At 45.2% G+C, this 21,108-nt stretch overlaps 2 protein-coding genes across 5 annotated transcripts in view; one reads left to right on the top strand and one right to left on the bottom strand.

Moving 5' to 3' along the window:
• ano8 (anoctamin 8) overlaps positions 1-6,633 on the bottom strand; it is a 49,739-nt gene extending 43,106 nt beyond the window's left edge. The window contains exon 1 of one of the 2 annotated variants that reach the window (XM_062959203.1): positions 6,313-6,633. In XM_062959203.1, coding sequence (XP_062815273.1) covers positions 6,313-6,406 — 94 coding nt within the window. In that variant the 5' untranslated portion in view covers positions 6,407-6,633. The remainder of the gene's footprint in view (positions 1-6,312) is intronic. The other variant, XM_062959204.1, reaches the window with a different exon arrangement.
• Positions 6,634-18,119: 11,486 nt separating this feature from the next.
• Positions 18,120-21,108, top strand: part of gtpbp3 (GTP binding protein 3, mitochondrial) — a 45,034-nt gene continuing 42,045 nt past the window's right edge. For all 3 annotated transcript variants that reach the window (XM_062959210.1, XM_062959209.1, XM_062959208.1), the window contains exon 1: positions 18,120-18,292. In XM_062959210.1, the coding sequence (XP_062815280.1) occupies positions 18,225-18,292 (68 nt within the window). In that variant the 5' untranslated portion in view covers positions 18,120-18,224. The remainder of the gene's footprint in view (positions 18,293-21,108) is intronic.

Here is a 21,108-nt window from a genome sequence, read left to right as displayed (position 1 = left end):
TTTTTATTTGTGGCCAGGACCCAAGTGTTGTCGACAAAGGAGCCCTTTTTTCTCTGTTTGCACGGACACAGGGTGGCTATTGTGGCCACCCACGCCTCCGTCCGTTCCAGCAAGCGTCCACAGGGTTGTTTACGCCACCCTGGCGGAGTTCGCCTTCCTTGGCCATCTGTCGGGAGGGATCGGATGGTGCCACCCTGCATTGCACAAGGGTGATTGGACTGGATGACCCTTCCAACTCTGGGATGCTATGATTCTGATTCTGTAGGCCTATTTCTTTGTGAAGCTATGAGTTTAGATGGCCATCTGTCGGGAGGGATCGGATGGTGCCTTCCTCCATCACCAACAACAATAATGTACATTCACATTCTTGTGGCACCATGTCAGGTCATATTGCCCATGTGGCATCACGTACGGTCATTTCTCACATGTGGCATCATGCCAGATCATATTGCACATGTGGCATCAAGTCAGGTCATACTGCACATGTGGCATCGTGTCACGTTCTATCACACATGTGGCATCACGTCTGGTCATATTGCACATGTGGCATTGTGTCTGGTCATATTACACATGTGGCATCACATCAGATCATATTGCACTGTGGCATCACACCAGGTCATATTTCACATGTGACATCATGTGAGATCATACTGCACATGTGGCATCACGTCAGGTCACATTGCACATGTGGCATCACGTCAAATCATATCGCCCATGTGGCATCATGTCACGTTCTATCACACATGTGGCATCATGCCAAATCATATTGCACATGTGGCATTGTGTCTGGTCATATTACACATGTGGCATTATGCCAGATCATATTGCACATGTGGCATCACATCAGATCATATTGCACATGTGGCATCACGTCAGGTCATATTGCACATGTGGCATCACGTCAGGTCATATTGCACATGTGGCATCACATCAGGTCATATTGCACATGTGGCATCACGTCAGGTCATATCGCCCATGTGGCATCATGTCACGTTCTATCACACATGTGGCATCATGCCAAATCATATTGCACATGTGGCATTGTGTCTGGTCATATCTCATATGTGGCATCACGTCAGGTCATATTGCACATGTGGCATCACGTCCGGTTATATCTCACATGTGGCATCATGCCAGATCATATTTCACATGTGGCATCGTGTCTGGTCATATTACACATGTGGCATTATGCCAGATCATATTGCATATGTGGCATCACATCAGATCATATTGCACATGTGGCATCACGTCAGGTCATATTGCACATGTGGCATCACGTCCGGTTATATCTCACATGTGGCATCATGCCAGATCATATTTCACATGTGGCATCGTGTCTGGTCATATTACACATGTGGCATTATGCCAGATCATATTGCACATGTGGCATCACATCAGATCATATTGCACATGTGGCATCACGTCAGGTCATACTGCACATGTGGCATCACGTCCGGTTATATCTCACATGTGGCATCATGCCAAATCATATTTCACATGTGGCATCGTGTCTGGTCATGTTACACATGTGGCATTATGCCAGATCATATTGCACATGTGGCATCACGTCAGGTCACATTGTACACGTGGCATCGTGTCAGATCATATTGCGCATGTGGCATCATCGCAAATGTGGCATCATGCCAGATCATATTACACATGTGGCATCATGCCAGATCATGCCTTGCTGTCCATGGCCACCCTGATTAGCACTGAGTGGCCTTGCAGCTTCAAAGCCTGGCTGCTTCCTACCTAGCAATCAGGGCCAGCTGACACCTCCTGACAAAGGCTTCCCCCAGGCAGGAAGCAGCCAGGCTTTGAAGCTGCAAGGCCTTCCAATGGTAATCAAGGCGATAAATTGTAACATTCACACTTTCCTCCAACAGACAAGAGTTCTCCCACGGAGGGTGCCTCCAGGCAGCAACAGCCTGGCGGCGACCTCTAATGCAGATAGTACCATCATGAATAATTGACTTTGCAGGGCTATTCTATGCTAATGAAGCTGGCCAACAGCAACACTCAGACTCGCCCCCAACAGGCAAAGAGTTCTTTCTCCCATCGGGGCCAGCTAACATCTCCCAACAATGGATTCCCACAGACAGGAAGCAGCCAGGCTTTGGAGCTGCAAGGCCATTCAATGCTCATCTCAGTGACCCAATTGGAATATTCGTGGGATTCCCCCAGGTGGGAAGCAGCCAGGCTTTGGAGCTGCAAGGCCATTCAATGTTCATCTCAGTGACCCAATTGGAATATTCGTGGGATTCCCCCAGGTGGGAAGCAGCCAGGCTTTGGAGCTGCAAGGCCATTCAATGTTCATCTCAGTGACCCAATTGGAATATTCGTGGGATTCCCCCAGGTGGGAAGCAGCCAGGCTTTGGAGCTGCAAGGCCATTCAATGTTCATCTCAGTGACCCAATTGGAATATTCGTGGGATTCCCCCAGGTGGGAAGCAGCCAGGCTTTGGAGCTGCAAGGCCATTCAATGTTCATCTCAGTGACCCAATTGGAATATTCGTGGGATTCCCCCAGGTGGGAAGCAGCCAGGCTTTGGAGCTGCAAGGCCATTCAATGTTCATCTCAGTGACCCAATTGGAATATTCGTGGGATTCCCCCAGGTGGGAAGCAGCCAGGCTTTGGAGCTGCAAGGCCATTCAATGTTCATCTCAGTGACCCAATTGGAATATTCGTGGGATTCCCCCAGGTGGGAAGCAGCCAGGCTTTGGAGCTGCAAGGCCATTCAATGTTCATCTCAGTGACCCAATTGGAATATTCGTGGGATTCCCCCAGGTGGGAAGCAGCCAGGCTTTGGAGCTGCAAGGCCATTCAATGTTCATCTCAGTGACCCAATTGGAATATTCGTGGGATTCCCCCAGGTGGGAAGCAGCCAGGCTTTGGAGCTGCAAGGCCATTCAATGTTCATCTCAGTGACCCAATTGGAATATTCGTGGGATTCCCCCAGGTGGGAAGCAGCCAGGCTTTGGAGCTGCAAGGCCATTCAATGTTCATCTCAGTGACCCAATTGGAATATTCGTGGGATTCCCCCAGGTGGGAAGCAGCCAGGCTTTGGAGCTGCAAGGCCATTCAATGCTAATCCCAGCGACCCACTGGAATATTCGTGGGATTCCCCCAGGCAGGAAGCAGCCAGGCTTTGGAGCTGCAAGGCCTTCCAATGCTCATCCCAGTGACCCATTGGAATATTCGTGGGATCCCCCAGGTGGGAAGCAGCCAGGCTTTGGAGCTGCAAGGCCATTCAATGCTCATCCCAGTGACCCATTGGAATATTCGTGGGATTCCCCCAGGTGGGAAGCAGCCAGGCTTTGGAGCTGCAAGGCCATTCAATGCTCATCCCAGTGACCTCTGGGGCTCCTTTTGGAGGAGCTTTGGGGAAACTTCTGGAGAGAGAAACTTGGGGTTTTTCCTCTTTTTGGGGTGAGAAAGGGTTTTGTTTATTAGGGGGAGCTTTGGGGGTCCTTTTGGGGAGCCTTTGGTGGGTTGAGAAACTTTGGGGTGTATTTTTTGGGGGGCTTATGGAAAGAGGAAGCTTTGGGGGTCCTTTGGGAGAAGGGACTTCGGGGAGCCTTCGGTGGGGTGAGAAACTTTGGGGCCTATTTTTTGGGAAGCTTTTGGATGAGAACGGTTTTTGGGGAGACCTTTTGGAGAGGTTCCTTTTGGAGACATTTTGGGGACCCTTTTGGAGAGGGAAACTTTAGGGGTCCCCTTTTATGGGGAGGGGGATGTTTGGGCTCTTTATAAAGGGGGGCTTCTGGAGAAGGCTTTGGGGAGCCTTTGGGAAAAGGGGGTCCTTGGGGCTCCTTTTGGAGAAGGCTTTTGGGGAGGCTTACGGAGAGAGTGGAGGTTTATAGAAGCTTGTGACTGTGAAAGGTTTTGGGGGGCCGTTTGGAGAGGCGAGACTTTGGGGAGCCTTCTGTGGAGTGAGAAACTTTGGGTTGTGTTTATTGGGGGGCTTATGGAAAGAGGAAGCTTGGGGGGCCTTTGGGAGAAGGGACTTTGGGGAGCCCTCTGTGGGGTGAGAAACTTTGGGGTGTTTCTTGGGAGGTTTACAGAGAGGGGAAACATTTGGATGAGAAAGGTTTTTTGGGGACCCTTTGGAGAAGTTTTGGGGGGCTTTTTGGAGACAGAAACTTCGGGGATTTTCCTTTAGGGGAGGGGAAGATTTGGGGAGCATTTGGACGAGAAGGATTTTGGGGTGTTGGTGGCTAAGGAAGGACTTTGGGGGACTTTTGGAGGAGGGAAGATTTGGGGGGCTTATGGAACGGGGAGACGGAAGGAGCCTTTGGGAGAAGAGACTTTGAGGTTTATGGATAGAAGGCACTTTGGGGATCCATTGGGAGATTTGGGGTGAGGAGAAACTTTGGGGTTTGTTTTTTGGGGGGCTTATGGAGATGGGAAGCTTTTGGGTGATGATTTTTGGGGGACCTTTTGGAGAAGCTTTTGGGGAAGGGTTTTGGGGAAGCTTATGGAGAGAGGATGATGGAAAGGCAAAGCTTTGGGGCGTGAAAGGTTTTGGGGGGCCTTTTGGAGAGGGAAACTTTGGGGTTTTTCCTTTTAGAGGGAGGAGAAACCGGGTGAGAAAGGGTTTTGTTTATTGGGGGGCTTTTCGAGGAGATGTATTTTGGGGGAACCTTTTGGAGAAGAGAAAATTTGGGGGGCTTATGGAAAGCGGAGATGTAAGAAGCCTTTTGGAGAAGAGGCTTATGGGGAGAAGGGGCTTTGGGGGTCCTTTTGGGGAGCCTTCAGTGGGGTGAGAAACTTTGGGGTGTATTTTTTTAGGGGCTTATGGAAAGAGGAAGCTTTGGGGGTCCTTTGGGAGAAGAGACTTTGGGGAGCCTTCTGTGGGGTGAGAAACTTTGGGGTGTTTCTTGGGAAGCTCTTGGATGAGAAAGGTTTTTGGGGAGACCTTTTGGAGACACTTTGGGGACCCTTTTGGAGAGGCAAACTTTGGGGGTCCCCTTTTTTGGGGAGGGGGATGTTTGGGCTCTTTATAAAAGGGGGTTCCTGGAGAAGGCTTTGGGGAGCCTTTTGGAAAAGGGGGTCCTTGGGGCTCCTTTTGGAGAAGCCTTTTGGGGAGGCTTACGGAGAGAGTGGAGGTTTGGGGAAGCTTTTGGCTGTGAAAGGTTTTGGGGGGCCGTTTGGAGAGGCGAGACTTTGGGGAGCCTTTTGGAGGGAGAGAAACGTTGGGGTTTGTGGGGTGGAGGCTTATGGAGAGGGGAAACTTTGGGGGTCCTTTGGGAGAAGGGACTTTGGGGAGCCTTCTGTGGAGTGAGAAACTTTGGGGTGTTTCTTGGGAAGCTTTTGGGTGAGAACGGTTTTTGGGGAGACCTTTTGGAGAGGCTCCTTTTCGAGACGTTTTGGGGACCCTTTTGGAGAGGGAAACTTTGGGGGTCCTGCTTTTATGGGGAGGGGGATATTTGGGCTTTTTAAAAAGGGGGCCTTTGGGAGAAGAGACTTCTGTGGGGTGAGAAACTTTGGGGTCTCTTTCTTGGAAGGCTTATGGAGAGGGGAAGCTTTTGGATGAGAACGGTTTTTTGGAGATGTTTTGAGGGGACCTTTTGGAGAGGGAAACTTTTGGGGGGCCTTTTTTGGGGAGGGGGATATTTGGGCCTTTTAAAAAGGGGGCCTTTGGGAGAAGAGACTTCGGGGAGCCTTCTGTAGGGCGAGGAACTTTGGGGTCTGTTTTTTGGGAGGTTTATGGAGAGGGGAGCTTTTGGATGAGAACGGTTTTTTGGGGGACCTTTTGGAGAGGCTCCTTTTGGAGACGTTTTGGGGAACCTTTTGGAGAGGGAAAATTTGGGGGTCCCCTTTTTTGGGGCGGGGGATGTTTAGGCTCTTTAGAAAGGGGGGCTTTGGGAGAAGAGACTTCTTGGGGCGAGAAACTTTGGGGTCTTTTTCTTGGGATGTTTATGGAGAAGGGAGCTTTTGGATGAGAACGGTTTTTTGGAGATGTTTTGGGGGGCCCTTTGGAGAGGCTCCTTTTGGAGATGCTTTGGGGACCCTTTTGGAGAGGGAAAATTTGGGGATCCCCTTTTTTGGGGAGGGGGATGTTTGGGCTCTTTAGAAAGAGGGGCTTCTGGAGAAGGCTTTGGGCAACCTCTGGGGAAAGAGGGGTCTTTGGTGCTGTGTTGGGAGACCCTTTCATGAGGACCCCCCTCCTTTCCTCCTGTCAATACAAAGGGTGTCGATGCGCTTTCATGCACGGCACGGCACGGCATGGCTCGGACCCCCTTTTTGCGCACGGCCTGCCCCCCCTTTGTCCCCCCCCGGGACCCCGGTGCCGGCCTTGGGGGCCACTTACCCAGGACGCCCGACCCGGCGGGGGTGGGGGGCGCTGCCTCGGCCCCTTCGCGCTTGGGGCGCTCGTTTTCGGGGTGCCCCCCAGGCTCGGGCATGTTTGCGGCTCAAGGCGGAGGGAGGGAGGAGAAGAAGGGACTGCGGAGAGGCATCGCACTGCGGCGGCCCCGGGAGGCCTCATGCGGGGCAGGGGGGGCCCGGGGATGGGACCCCCAAGGAGGCCATGGCCCTGCGCTGGAGACGGAAGGCTCCTTGGAAGCACCTGCAGCGGGAGAAGGAGGGACAAAGGAAGGAGGGATGGAGGAAAAGGAAAAGGAGGGAGGGAAAGAAGGGAGGGAGGGGCTTCCATACTCCCTCCCTCCCTCCCACTCCTCCTTCGCTCTCTCACACCCCTCCTTCTTCTGAAATCCCAACTCCATCCTTTCTTCCCCCTTAATAATAATAATCAGTGATGTGGACCGACTAAATCTGCCTAGAAGATCAGGTGGCAGAGGACTCTTACAAGTCAGTCAAAGAAGAAGAACATGCCCTGGCAGAATATGTAAAGCAAAGTGAAGAACTTGCTTTGATTGAAGTCACAAATCAAAAACTCCTCAAAGCACAGCAGACAAAAAAAAACCAGTACAAGAAAACCGCACTACAAACTAGAGCAGAATCAGTACAAGAAAACCGCTCTACAAACTAGAGCAGAATCAGTACAAGAAGACTGCGCTACAAACTAGAGCAGAATCAGTACAAGAAAACCGCACTACAAACTAGAGCAGAATCAGTACAAGAAAACCACTCTACAAACTAGAGCAGAATCAGTACAAGAAAGCCGCATTACAAACTAGAGCAGAATCAGTACAAGAAAACCGCACTACAAACTAGAGCAGAATTAATACAAGAAAACCGCTCTACAAACTAGAGCAGAATCAGTACAAGAAAGCCGCACTACAAACTAGAGCAGAATCAGTACAAGAAAGCCGCACTACAAACTAGAGCAGAATCAGTACAAGAAAATCGCACTACAAACTAGAGCAGAATCAGCACAAGAAAACCGCACTACAAACTAGAGCAGAATCAGTACAAGAAAACCGCACTACAAACTAGAGCAGAATCAGTACAAGAAAACCGCACTACAAACTAGAGCAGAATCAGTACAAGAAAACCACTCTACAAACTAGAGCAGAATCAGTACAAGAAAGCCGCATTACAAACTAGAGCAGAATCAGTACAAGAAAGCCGCACTACAAACTAGAGCAGAATCAGTACAAGAAAACCGCACTACAAACTAGAGCAGAATCAGTACAAGAAAACCACTCTACAAACTAGAGCAGAATCAGTACAAGAAAGCCGCACTACAAACTAGAGCAGAATCAGTACAAGAAAGCCGCACTACAAACTAGAGCAGAATCAGTACAAGAAAATCGCACTACAAACTAGAGCAGAATCAGCACAAGAAAATCGCACTACAAACTAGAGCAGAATCAGCACAAGAAAACCGCACTACAAACTAGAGCAGAATCAGTACAAGAAAACCGCACTACAAACTAGAGCAGAATCAGTACAAGAAAACCACTCTACAAACTAGAGCAGAATCAGTACAAGAAAGCCGCATTACAAACTAGAGCAGAATCAGTACAAGAAAACCGCACTACAAACTAGAGCAGAATTAATACAAGAAAACCGCTCTACAAACTAGAGCAGAATCAGTACAAGAGAACCGCACTACAAACTAGAGCAGAATCAGTACAAGAAAGCCGCACTACAAACTAGAGCAGAATCAGTACAAGAAAGCCGCACTACAAACTAGAGCAGAATCAGTACAAGAAAGCCGCACTACAAACTAGAGCAGAATCAGTACAAGAAAACCGCACTACAAACTAGAGCAGAATCAGTACAAGAGAACCGCACTACAAACTAGAGCAGAATCAGTACAAGAGAACCGCACTACAAACTAGAGCAGAATCAGTACAAGAAAGCCGCACTACAAACTAGAGCAGAATCAGTACAAGAAAGCCGCACTACAAACTAGAGCAGAATCAGTACAAGAAAATCGCACTACAAACTAGAGCAGAATCAGCACAAGAAAACCGCACTACAAACTAGAGCAGAATCAGCACAAGAAAACCGCACTACAAACTAGAGCAGAATCAGTACAAGAAAACCGCTCTACAAACTAGAGCAGAATCAGTACAAGAAAACCGCTCTACAAACTAGAGCAGAATCAGTACAAGAAAACCGACTCAAGTCCCACCTCCCAGCAGTAAAGAACTGGTGGGATCACAAACCTGCAAAAGTATTGGAAAATGAGCACGCAAAGATACTGTGGGACTTCCGAATCCAGACTGACAAAGTTCTGGAACACAGCACACCAGACACCACAGTTGTGGAGAAGAAAAAGGTTTGGATCATGGATGTCGCCATCCCAGGTGACAGTCGCACTGACAAAAACAACAGGAAAAACTCAGCCGATATCAAGACCTCAAGATTGAACTTCAAAGACTCTGGCAGAAACCAGTGCAGGTGGTCCTGGTGGTGATGGGCACATTGAGTTGTAGTTTCACAAGGGACCCCAGCCTTGGGCATTTACACTATAGAACTGATGCAGTTTGGGACCCCCTAAGCTCCCATGGCCCCATATTAATAGATGCTGGGAGTTGTAGTTTCACATCATCCCCAACACAGAGGAGTGCTGGGCACTGCAATCCCAAATGGGACTCAGTCCCCGGGCCTTGTTTTCCTTCCTCGTCTTGACCTCAAAATTCCTTTGTGGCCAAAAGTCAGGCGGTTATTTTTAGAGGCACCAAAGGATGGAAATATCCACTTGGTAACCCAAGCTGGGATACGTAGTTTCTTTGCTGACTCGGGGCTTTTTCGGCTTCTCTGATGGGATTCGAACTCTGGCCTCGATGTTCAGTGCAATTGTAAACCCATATAATGCAGTCCGATGCAATTTCAGACCCATATAATGTAGTTCAATGGAACTGCAGACCCATATAGTGCAGTCTAATGCAATTGCAGATGCATCTAATACAATTGCAGACCCATACAATGCAGTCCAATGCAACTCTAGACCCATATAATGCAGTCCAACTCTAGACCCATATAATGCAGTTCAATGCAACTCTAGACCCATATAATGCAACTGTAGACACATATAATGCAGTTCAATGCAACTCTCGACCCATCTAATGCAACTGTAGACCCACACAATGCAGTCCAATGCAACTCTAGACCCATATAATGCAGTTCAATGCAACTCTAGACCCATATAATGCAACTGTAGACACATATAATGCAGTTCAATGCAACTCTAGACCCATCTAATGCAACTGCAGACCCATATAATGCAGTTCAATGCAACTCTAGACCCATATAATGCAATTGTAGACACATATAATGCAGTTCAATGCAACTCTAGACCCATATAATGCAATTGTAGACACATATAATGCAGTTCAATGCAACTCTAGACCCATATAATGCAACTGTAGACCCACACAATGCAGTCCAATGCAACTCTAGACCCATATAATGCAGTCCAATGCAACTCTAGACCCATCTAATGCAACTGTAGACCCACACAATGCAGTCCAATGCAACTCTAGACCCATATAATGCAACTCTAGACCCATATAATGCAGTTCAATGCAACTCTAGACCCATATAATGCAACTGTAGACCCATATAATGCAGTTCAATGCAACTCTCGACCCATCTAATGCAACTGTAGACCCACACAATGCAGTCCAATGCAACTCTAGACCCATATAATGCAGTCCAATGCAACTCTAGACCTATCTAATGCAACTGTAGACCCACACAATGCAGTCCAATGCAACTCTAGACCCATATAATGCAACTCTAGACACATATAATGCAGTTCAATGCAACTCTCGACCCATCTAATGCAACTGTAGACACATATAATGCAGTTCAATGCAACTCTAGACCCATCTAATGCAACTGTAGACCCATACAATGCAGTCCAATGCAACTGCAGACCCATATAATGCAGTTCAATGCACTGTAGACCCATACAATGCAGTCCAATGCAACTGCAGACCCATATAATGCAGTCCAATGCAACTCTAGACCCATATAATGCAACTCTAGACCCATATAATGCAGTCCAATGCAACTGTGGACCCATATAATATAGTCCGATGCAATTGTAGACCCATATAATGCAGTCCAATGCAACTCTCGACCCATCAAATGCAATTGTGGACCCATATAATGCAGTTCAATGCAACTCTAGACCCATATAATGCAATTGTAGACACATATAATGCGGTCCAATGCAATGGTAGACCCATATAATGCAGTCCAATGCAATTGTAGACCCATATAATGAAGCCCATCAAATGCAATTGTAGACCCATCTAATGCAGTTCAATGCAACTCTAGACCCATCAAATGCAATTCAATTCAACTGTAGACCCATATAATGCAGTCCAAAGCAATTGTAGACCCATATAATGAAGCCCAATGCAACTGCAGACACATCTAATGCAGTCCAATGCAACTGTAGACCCATATAATGCAGTCCAAAGCAATTGTAGACCCATATAATGAAGCCCAATGCAACTGTGGACCCATATAATGCAGTCCAATGCAACTCTTGACCCATCTAATGCAATTGTAGACCCATCTAATGCAGTTCAATGCAACTCTCGACCCATCTAATGCAATTGTAGACCCATCTAATGCAGTTCAATGCAACTCTCGACCCATCTAATGCAATTCAATGCAACTGTAGAACCATATAATGCAGTCCAATGCAACTCTCAACCCATCAAATGCAATTGTAGACCCATATAATGCAGTTCAGTGCAACTGTAGACCCATATAATGCAATTGTAGACCCATCTAATGCAGCCCAATGCAACTGCAGACCCATATAACCCAGACCCGAAATGTTCTGTTAGCCAAAGAAAAGGGCAAGTGATTGGATGTGGGCCTAGAGAAGCATTAAAGTGCACGAGAGTGATCCAAAAGGCTGCCTGGATGTAAACACTGGGCCAGGAGCCAATCGGTAATGGAGCCCAAAGCAGCGCTTGCCAAAAGGTGGCCTCAGATGGCCCCAGGGAGGAAGCGACGTCATCCCAGAGGCCTCTGAGCATGCACAGAGTGTTTCTGCCAGGCCTTAGGATGCAGAGTGCTTTTGCAAGGCCTCTGAGGATATACAGAGCACATCTACAATGTCTTAGTTATTCACAATTCTTTTCCAAGGCCTCTGAGCATACAAAGAGTGCTTCTAAAAGGAATTTCTGCATACACAGGAGAGCCTGAGGCCTCTGAATACTCAGTGCTTCTGCAAGGCCTCTGAACATATACAGAGTGCTTCTCCAAGGCATTTCTGCACGCAGTGCTTTTGCAAGGCTTCTGAGCATGCACAGAGTGTTCTTCCAAGGCCTCTGGATATTCAGTGCTTCTGCAAGGCCTCTGAGCATGCACAGAGTGCTTCTCCAAGGAATGTCTGCATTCAGTGCTTCTGCAAGGCCTCTGAGCATGCACAGAGTGCTTCTCCAAGGAATGTCTGCATTCAGTGCTTCTGCAAGGCCTCTGAGCATGCACAGAGTGCTTCTCCAAGGAATGTCTGCATTCAGTGCTTCTGCAAGGCCTCTGAGCATGCACAGAGTGCTTCTCCAAGGAATGTCTGCATTCAGTGCTTCTGCAAGGCCTCTGAGCATGCACAGAGTGCTTCTCCAAGGAATGTCTGCATTCAGTGCTTCTGCAAGGCCTCTGAGCATGCACAGAGTGCTTCTCCAAGGAATGTCTGCATTCAGTGCTTCTGCAAGGCCTCTGAGCATGCACAGAGTGCTTCTCCAAGGAATGTCTGCATTCAGTGCTTCTGCAAGGCCTCTGAGCATGCACAGAGTGCTTCTCCAAGGAATGTCTGCATTCAGTGCTTCTGCAAGGCCTCTGAGCATGCACAGAGTGCTTCTCCAAGGAATGTCTGCATTCAGTGCTTCTGCAAGGCCTCTGAGCATGCACAGAGTGCTTCTCCAAGGAATGTCTGCATTCAGTGCTTCTGCAAGGCCTCTGAGCATGCACAGAGTGCTTCTCCAAGGAATGTCTGCATTCAGTGCTTCTGCAAGGCCTCTGAGCATGCACAGGGTGCTTCTCCAAGGAATGTCTGCATTCAGTGCTTCTGCAAGGCCTCTGAGCATGCACAGGGTGCTTCTCCAAGGAATGTCTGCATTCAGTGCTTCTGCAAGGCCTCTGAGCATGCACAGGGTGCTTCTCCAAGGAATGTCTGCATTCAGTGCTTCTGCAAGGCCTCTGAGCATGCACAGGGTGCTTCTCCAAGGAATGTCTGCATTCAGTGCTTCTGCAAGGCCTCTGAGCATGCACAGAGTGCTTCTCCAAGGAATGTCTGCATTCAGTGCTTCTGCAAGGCCTCTGATCATGCACAGAGTGCTTCTCCAAGGAATGTCTGCATTCAGTGCTTCTGCAAGGCCTCTGAGCATGCACAGAGTGCTTCTCCAAGGAATGTCTGCATTCAGTGCTTCTGCAAGGCCTCTGAGCATGCACAGAGTGCTTCTCCAAGGAATGTCTGCATTCAATGCTTCTGCAAGGCCTCTGAGCATGCACAGAGTGCTTCTCCAAGGAATGTCTGCATTCAATGCTTCTGCAAGGCCTCTGAGCATGCACAGAGTGCTTCTCCAAGGCATTTCTGCATTCAGTGCTTCTGCAAGGCCTCTGAGCATGCACAGAGTGCTTCTCCAAGGAATGTCTGCATTCAGTGCTTCTGCAAGGACTCTGAGCATGCACAGAGTGCTTCTCCAAGCAATGTCTGCACTCAGTGCTTCTGCAAGGACTCTGAGCATGCACAGAGTGCTTCTCCAAGGAATGTCTGCATTCAGTGCTTCTGCAAGGCCTCTGAGCATGCACAGAGTGCTTCTCCAAGGAATGTCTGCATTCAGTGCTTCTGCAAGGCCTCTGAGCATGCACAGAGTGCTTCTCCAAGGAATGTCTGCATTCAGTGCTTCTGCAAGGCCTCTGAGCATGCACAGAGTGCTTCTCCAAGGAATGTCTGCATTCAGTGCTTCTGCAAGGCCTCTGAGCATGCACAGAGTGCTTCTCCAAGGAATGTCTGCATTCAGTGCTTCTGCAAGGCCTCTGAGCATGCACAGAGTGCTTCTCCAAGGAATGTCTGCATTCAGTGCTTCTGCAAGGCCTCTGAGCATGCACAGAGTGCTTCTCCAAGGAATGTCTGCATTCAGTGCTTCTGCAAGGCCTCTGAGCATGCACAGAGTGCTTCTCCAAGGAATGACTGCATTCAGTGTTTCTGCAAGGCCTCTGAGCATGCACAGAGTGCTTCTCCAAGGAATGTCTGCATTCAGTGCTTCTGCAAGGCCTCTGAGCATGCACAGAGTGCTTCTCCAAGGAATGTCTGCATTCAGTGCTTCTGCAAGGCCTCTGAGCATGCACAGAGTGCTTCTCCAAGGAATGTCTGCATTCAGTGCTTCTGCAAGGCCTCTGAGCATGCACAGAGTGCTTCTCCAAGGAATGTCTGCATTCAGTGCTTCTGCAAGGCCTCTGAGCATGCACAGAGTGCTTCTCCAAGGAATGTCTGCATTCAGTGCTTCTGCAAGGCCTCTGAGCATGCACAGAGTGCTTCTCCAAGGAATGTCTGCATTCAATGCTTCTGCAAGGCCTCTGAGCATGCACAGAGTGCTTCTCCAAGGAATGTCTGCATTCAGTGTTTCTGCAAGGCCTCTGAGCATGCACAGAGTGCTTCTCCAAGGAATGTCTGCACTCAGTGTTTCTGCAAGGCCTCTGAGCATGCACAGAGTGCTTCTCCAAAGAATGTCTGCACTCAGTGCTTCTGCAAGGCCTCTGAGCATGCACAGAGTGCTTCTCCAAAGAATGTCTGCACTCAGTGCTTCTGCAAGGCCTCTGAGCATGCACAGAGTGCTTCTCCAAAGAATGTCTGCACTCAGTGCTTCTGCAAGGCCTCTGAGCATGCACAGAGTGCTTCTCCAAGGAATGTCTGCACTCAGTTCTTCTGCAAGGCCTCTGAGCATGCACAGAGTGCTTCTCCAAGGAATGTCTGCACTCAGTGCTTCTGCAAGGCCTCTGAGCATGCACAGAGTGCTTCTCCAAAGAATGTCTGCACTCAGTGCTTCTGCAAGGCCTCTGAGCATGCACAGAGTGCTTCTCCAAAGAATGTCTGCACTCAGTGCTTCTGCAAGGCCTCTGAGCATGCACAGAGTGCTTCTCCAAGGAATGTCTGCATTCAGTGCTTCTGCAAGGCCTCTGAGCATGCACAGAGTGCTTCTCCAAGGAATGTCTGCACTCAGTGCTTCTGCAAGGCCTCTGAGCATGCACAGAGTGCTTCTCCAAGGAATGTCTGCACTCAGTGCTTCTGCAAGGCCTCTGAGCATGCACAGAGTGCTTCTCCAAGGAATGTCTGCATTCAGTGCTTCTGCAAGGCCTCTGAGCATGCACAGAGTGCTTCTCCAAGGAATGTCTGCACTCAGTTCTTCTGCAAGGCCTCTGAGCATGCACAGAGTGCTTCTCCAAGGAATGTCTGCATTCAGTGCTTCTGCAAGGCCTCTGAGCATGCACAGAGTGCTTCTCCAAGGAATGTCTGCACTCAGTGCTTCTGCAAGGCCTCTGAGCATGCACAGAGTGCTTCTCCAAGGAATGTCTGCACTCAGTGCTTCTGCAAGGCCTCTGAGCATGCACAGAGTGCTTCTCCAAGGAATGTCTGCACTCAGTGCTTCTGCAAGGCCTCTGAGCATGCACAGAGTGTTCTTCCAAGGCCTCTGAATATTCAGTGCTTCTGCAAGGCCTCTGAGCATGCACAGAGTGCTTCTCCAAGGAATGTCTGCACTCAGTGCTTCTGCAAGGCCTCTGAGCATGCACAGAGTGCTTCTCCAAGGAATGTCTGCACTCAGTGCTTCTGCAAGGCCTCTGAGCATGCACAGAGTGTTCTTCCAAGGCCTCTGAATATTCAGTGCTTCTTCAAGGCCTCTGAACATACACAGAGTGCTCCAGCTAGGCCTCTGAGCATATACAGAGGATTTCTACAAGGCATGTCTGCATAGAGTGCTTCTACAAGGTCTCTGAGCATATACAGAATGCTTTTCCAAGGCATTTATACATACAGGGTGCTTTTGCAAGGCTTCTGAGCATGCACAGAGTGTTCTTCCAAGGCCTCTGAATATTTAGTGTTTCCGCAAGGATTCTGAGCATACACAGAGTGCTTCTGCAAGGCCTCTGAACATATACAGAGTGCTTCTCCAAGGAATGTCTGCATACAGTGCTTTTGCAAGGCTTCTGAGCATATGCAGAGTACTTCTGTAAGGTATTTCTGCTCAGAGTGCTTCTGCAAGGTCTGAGTATATACAGAGTGCTTCTCCAAGGCATTCCTACATACAGAGTGAGTTTGCAAGGCTTTTGAGCATGCACAGAGTGTTCTTCCAAGGCTTCTGAAGAGTATAAAGTACATCAGAATAGGGTATATATAAACATAATAATAATAATAATAATAATAATATACAAATAAACATAATAGTGATAATTCTATAAATTAGAATAGGGTATATATAAACATAACAATAATAAAACAATAATAATCATAATTATAAACAAAATAGTGTATAAACAAACATAGCAGTAATAATAATAATGTAGTGTAAAATAAATCTAATAATAATTATTATTTCTATAAATCAGAATAGCGTATAAATAAACATCAACATAATAATAATATAAATCACAAGAGGTTATATAAACATAACAATAATAATAACACACTGAGAGGCCTCTGCAAAGCCTCTGAGCATGCACAGAGTGCTTCGGCATAGCCTCTGAGAACATCGTGTACTTCTGTAAGGCATTTCTGCATAGACTACTTCAGTAAGGCCTCTGAGCATACACAGAGTACTTCTGTAAGATATATCCGCACAGAGTGCCTCTGCAAGGCTTCTGAGCATGCACAAAGTTCTTCTGCAAGGCCTCTGAGCATATACAGAGTACAACTATAAGGCATTCCTGCATAGAGTGCCTCTGCAAGGCCTCTGAGCATGCAGAGTTCTTCTGCAAGGCCTCTGAGCATATACAGAGTGCAGCTATAACGCATTTCTCTATAGAGTGCCTCTGAGCATGCACAGAGTTCTTCTGCAAGGCCTCTGAGCATATACAGAGTGCAACTATAAGGCATTTCTGCATAGAGAGCCTCTGCAAGGCCTCTGAGCATGCACAGAGTTCTTCTGCAAGGCCTCTGAGCATATACAGAGTACAACTATAAGGCATTTCTGCATAGAGTGCCTCTGAGCATGCACAGAGTTCTTCTGCAAGGCCTCTGAGCATATACAGAGTGCAACTATAAGGCATTTCTGCATAGAGAGCCTTTGCAAGGCCTCTGAGCATGCACAGAGTTCTTCTGCAAGGCCTCTGAGCATATACAGAGTACAACTATAAGGCATTTCTGCATAGAGTGCCTCTGAGCATGCACAGAGTTCTTCTGCAAGGCCTCTGAGCATATACAGAGTGCAACTATAAGGCATTTCTGCATAAAGTGCCTCTGAGCATGCACAGAGTTCTTCTGCAAGGCCTCTGAGCATATACAGAGTGCAACTATAAGGCATTTCTGCATAGAGAGCCTCTGCAAGGCCTCTGAGCATGCACAGAGTTCTTCTGCAAGGCCTCTGAGCATATACAGAGTACAACTATAAGGCATTTCTGCATAGAGTGCCTCTGAGCATGCACAGAGTTCTTCTGCAAGGCCTCTGAGCATATACAGAGTGCAACTATAAGGCATTTCTGCATAGGGAGCCTCTGCAAGGCCTCTGAGCATGCACAGAGTTCTTCTGCAAGGCCTCTGAGCATATACAGAGTACAACTATAAGGCATTTCTGCATAGAGTGCCTCTGAGCATGCACAGAGTTCTTCTGCAAGGCCTCTGAGCATATACAGAGTGCAACTATAAGGCATTTCTGCATAAAGTGCCTCTGAGCATGCACAGAGTTCTTCTGCAAGGCCTCTGAGCATATACAGAGTACAACTATAAGGCATTTCTCTATAGAGTGCCTCTGAGCATGCACAGAGTTCTTCTGCAAGGCCTCTGAGCATATACAGAGTGCAGCTATAAGGCATTTCTACATAGAGTGCCTCTGAGCATGCACAGAGTTCTTCTGCAAGGCCTCTGAGCCTATACAGAGTGCAGCTATAAGGCATTTCTCTATAGAGTGCCTCTGAGCATGCACAGAGTTCTTCTGCAAGGCCTCTGAGCATATACAGAGTGCAACTATAAGGCATTTCTGCATAAAGTGCCTCTGAGCATGCACAGAGTTCTTCTGCAAGGCCTCTGAGCATATACAGAGTACAACTATAAGGCATTTCTCTATAGAGTGCCTCTGAGCATGCACAGAGTTCTTCTGCAAGGCCTCTGAGCATATACAGAGTGCAGCTATAAGGCATTCCTGCATACAGAGTGCTTCTGCAAGGCCTCTGAGCATGCACAGAGTGCTCTTCCAAGGCCTCGGAGTATTCAGTGCTTCTGCAAGGCCTTTGATTATTCAGAATGCTTTTGTAAGACCTCTGAGCATGCACAGAGTGCTTCTGCAAGGCATTCTTTCTTTCAGTTCCCAACAAACTATATTCAAAATATCAAAAATAAAAATCTTACCTTCAGATGGCTGGACTTCCAGAGCAACATTTTGAAATAATTAACTGTATTTTTCAAAATCCTGCAAACTTTTTTTCCCTCTAACTTAGGCAGCAAAAGGCCTTGTCTGACTCAAGCCCCGCCCCTTTCCCGCCTCCCGACCAATCAGCACGCTGGCCCGCACAGGGAAACCGGCCGCGTGCGTCACGAGAGCGCATGCGCGGGCTTTTGCTTTGCAGAAGCAAAACAAAGGTGCAAACGTGCATGCAAAGGGAAGGCGTTTTGGGGGGGCTTTTTTTGGGGCCATGTGGCCTACCTTGCAGGGCTGTCTGCGGATTGCAACCAGGCCCAAGACCTCCAGGTTGCTTTGCAGGTGGGTGGAACCCCCATTTTATTATTATATATTATATTATGTATTATTATAATATTATTACTATTATATTGCTTTATTATTATTATATATTATAATATTATATTATAGAATCATACAATCCTGGAGTCAGAAAGGATCTCCAACCCTATTTCTCTAGGCATTGAAACACCATCCGATCCCTCTCGACAGATGGCCATATGGCTTTATAGACTATTACATTATTATATATTATTATATATTATTATATATTATTATTATATATTATTATATTATTACTATTATATTGTTTTATTCTTATATTCTTATTATTATATATTATAATAATAATATTATAGAATCAGGCATTGTGACACCATCCGATCCCTCCCGACAATTGGCCATACAGCCTTACTGACTATTACATTATTATACATTATATTATTACTATTGTTTTATTCTTATTTTTATATATTATAATAATATTATTATAAAATCAGGCATTGGGACACCATTCGATCCCTCCTGACAGATGGCCATATAGCCTTACAGACTATTAATATTATATATTATTATATTATTACTATTGTTTTATTGTTATTATTATATATTATTATATTATTATAGAATCAGGCATTGGGACACCATCCGATCCCTCTCGACAGATGGCCATATGGCCTTATAGACTACTACATTATTATATATTATTACATTATTACTATTATATTGTTTTATTCTTATTTTTATATATTGTAATAATATTATTATAGAATCAGGCATTGTGACACCATCCGATCCCTCCCGACAGATGGCCATACAGCCTTACAGACTATTACATTATTATATATTATATTATTACTATTATATTGTTTTATTATTATTATTATTATAGAATCAGGCATTGGGACACCATCCGATCCCTCCCGACAATTGGCCATACAGCCTTACTATTACATTATTATACATTATATTATTACTATTGTTTTATTCTTATTTTTATATATTATAATAATATTATTATAAAATCAGGCATTGGGACACCATTCGATCCCTCCTGACAGATAGCCATATAGCCTTACGGACTATTAATATTATATATTATTATATTATTACTATTGTTTTATTGTTATTATTATATATTATTATATTATTATAGAATCAGGCATTGGGACACCATCCGATCCCTCCCGACAGATGGCCAGATGGCCTTATGGACTATTACATTATTATTTATTATTACATTATTACTATTATATTGTTTTATTGTTATTATTATATATTATTATATTATTATAGAATTAGGCATTGGGACACCATCCGATCCCTCCCGACAGATGGCCATATGGCCTTATGGACTATTACATTATTATTTATTATTACATTATTACTATTATATTGTTTTATTCTTATTATTATATATTATTATATTATTATAAAATCAGGCATTAGGACACCATTCGATCCCTCCTGACAGATGGCCATATAGCCTTACGGACTATTGATATTATATATTATTATATTATTACTATTGTTTTATTGTTATTATTATATATTATTATATTATTATAGAATCAGGCATTGGGACACCATCCGATCCCTCCCGACAGATGGCCAGATGGCCTTATGGACTGTTACATTATTATTTATTATGACATTATTACTATTATATTGTTTTATTCTTATTATTATATATTATTATATTATTATAGAATCAGGCATTGGGACACCATCCAATCCCTCCCGACAGATGGCCATACAGCCTTACAGACTATTACATTATTATATATTATATTATTACTATTATATTGTTTTATTATTATTATTATTATTATTATTATTATAGAATCAGGCATTGGGAAACCATCCGATCCCTCCCGACAGATGGCCATACAGCCTTACAGACTATTACATTATTATATATTATTACTATTATATTGTTTTATTCTTATTATTATATATAATAATATTATTATAGAATCAGGCATTAGGACACCATCCGATCCCTCCCGACAGATGGCCATACAGCCTTACAGACTATTACATTATTATATATTATATTATTACTATTATATTGTTTTATTATTATTATTATTATTATATTATTATTATTATAGAATCAGGCATTGTGACACCATCCGATCCCTCCCGACAATTGGCCATACAGCCTTACTATTACATTATTATACATTATATTATTACTATTGTTTTATTCTTATTTTTATATATAATAATAATAATATTATAGAATCCGGCATTGGGACACCATTCGATCCCTCCTGACAGATGGCCATATAGCCTTACGGACTATTAATATTATATATTATTATATTATTACTATTGTTTTATTGTTATTATTATATATTATTATATTATTAGAGAATCAGGCATTGGAACACCATCCGATCCCTCCCGACAGATGGCCATACAGCCTTACAGACTTTTACATTATTATATATTATATTATTACTATTATATTTTTTAATTCTTATTATTATATATTATAATAATATTATTATAGAATCAGGCATTGTGACACCATCCGATCCTTCCTGATAGAGAGCCATACAGCCTTATAGACTGATTTATATTATTATTATTATATATTGTTATATATTAATTATGTATTATATAATATACAATGATACACACATAATATAGTATTATCATTATATATTATATTAGTATATATTATAAAAATAGCATATTATAGTATCATACAATCCTAAAGTCGGGAGAGACCCCAAGGGCCATCCAGTCCAATCCTATTCTGCCAGGAAGGAAGACACCATTCGATCCCTCCTGACAGATGGCCATACAGCCTTATAAACTGTATATTCTTA

Source organism: Anolis carolinensis, unplaced genomic scaffold (genome assembly GCF_035594765.1).
Source record: "Anolis carolinensis isolate JA03-04 unplaced genomic scaffold, rAnoCar3.1.pri scaffold_7, whole genome shotgun sequence".
Taxonomy (NCBI): Eukaryota; Metazoa; Chordata; class Lepidosauria; order Squamata; family Dactyloidae; genus Anolis; species Anolis carolinensis.
Note: the sequence above shows the minus strand (reverse complement) of the source record. Positions and strands in the feature narration are given on the sequence as shown.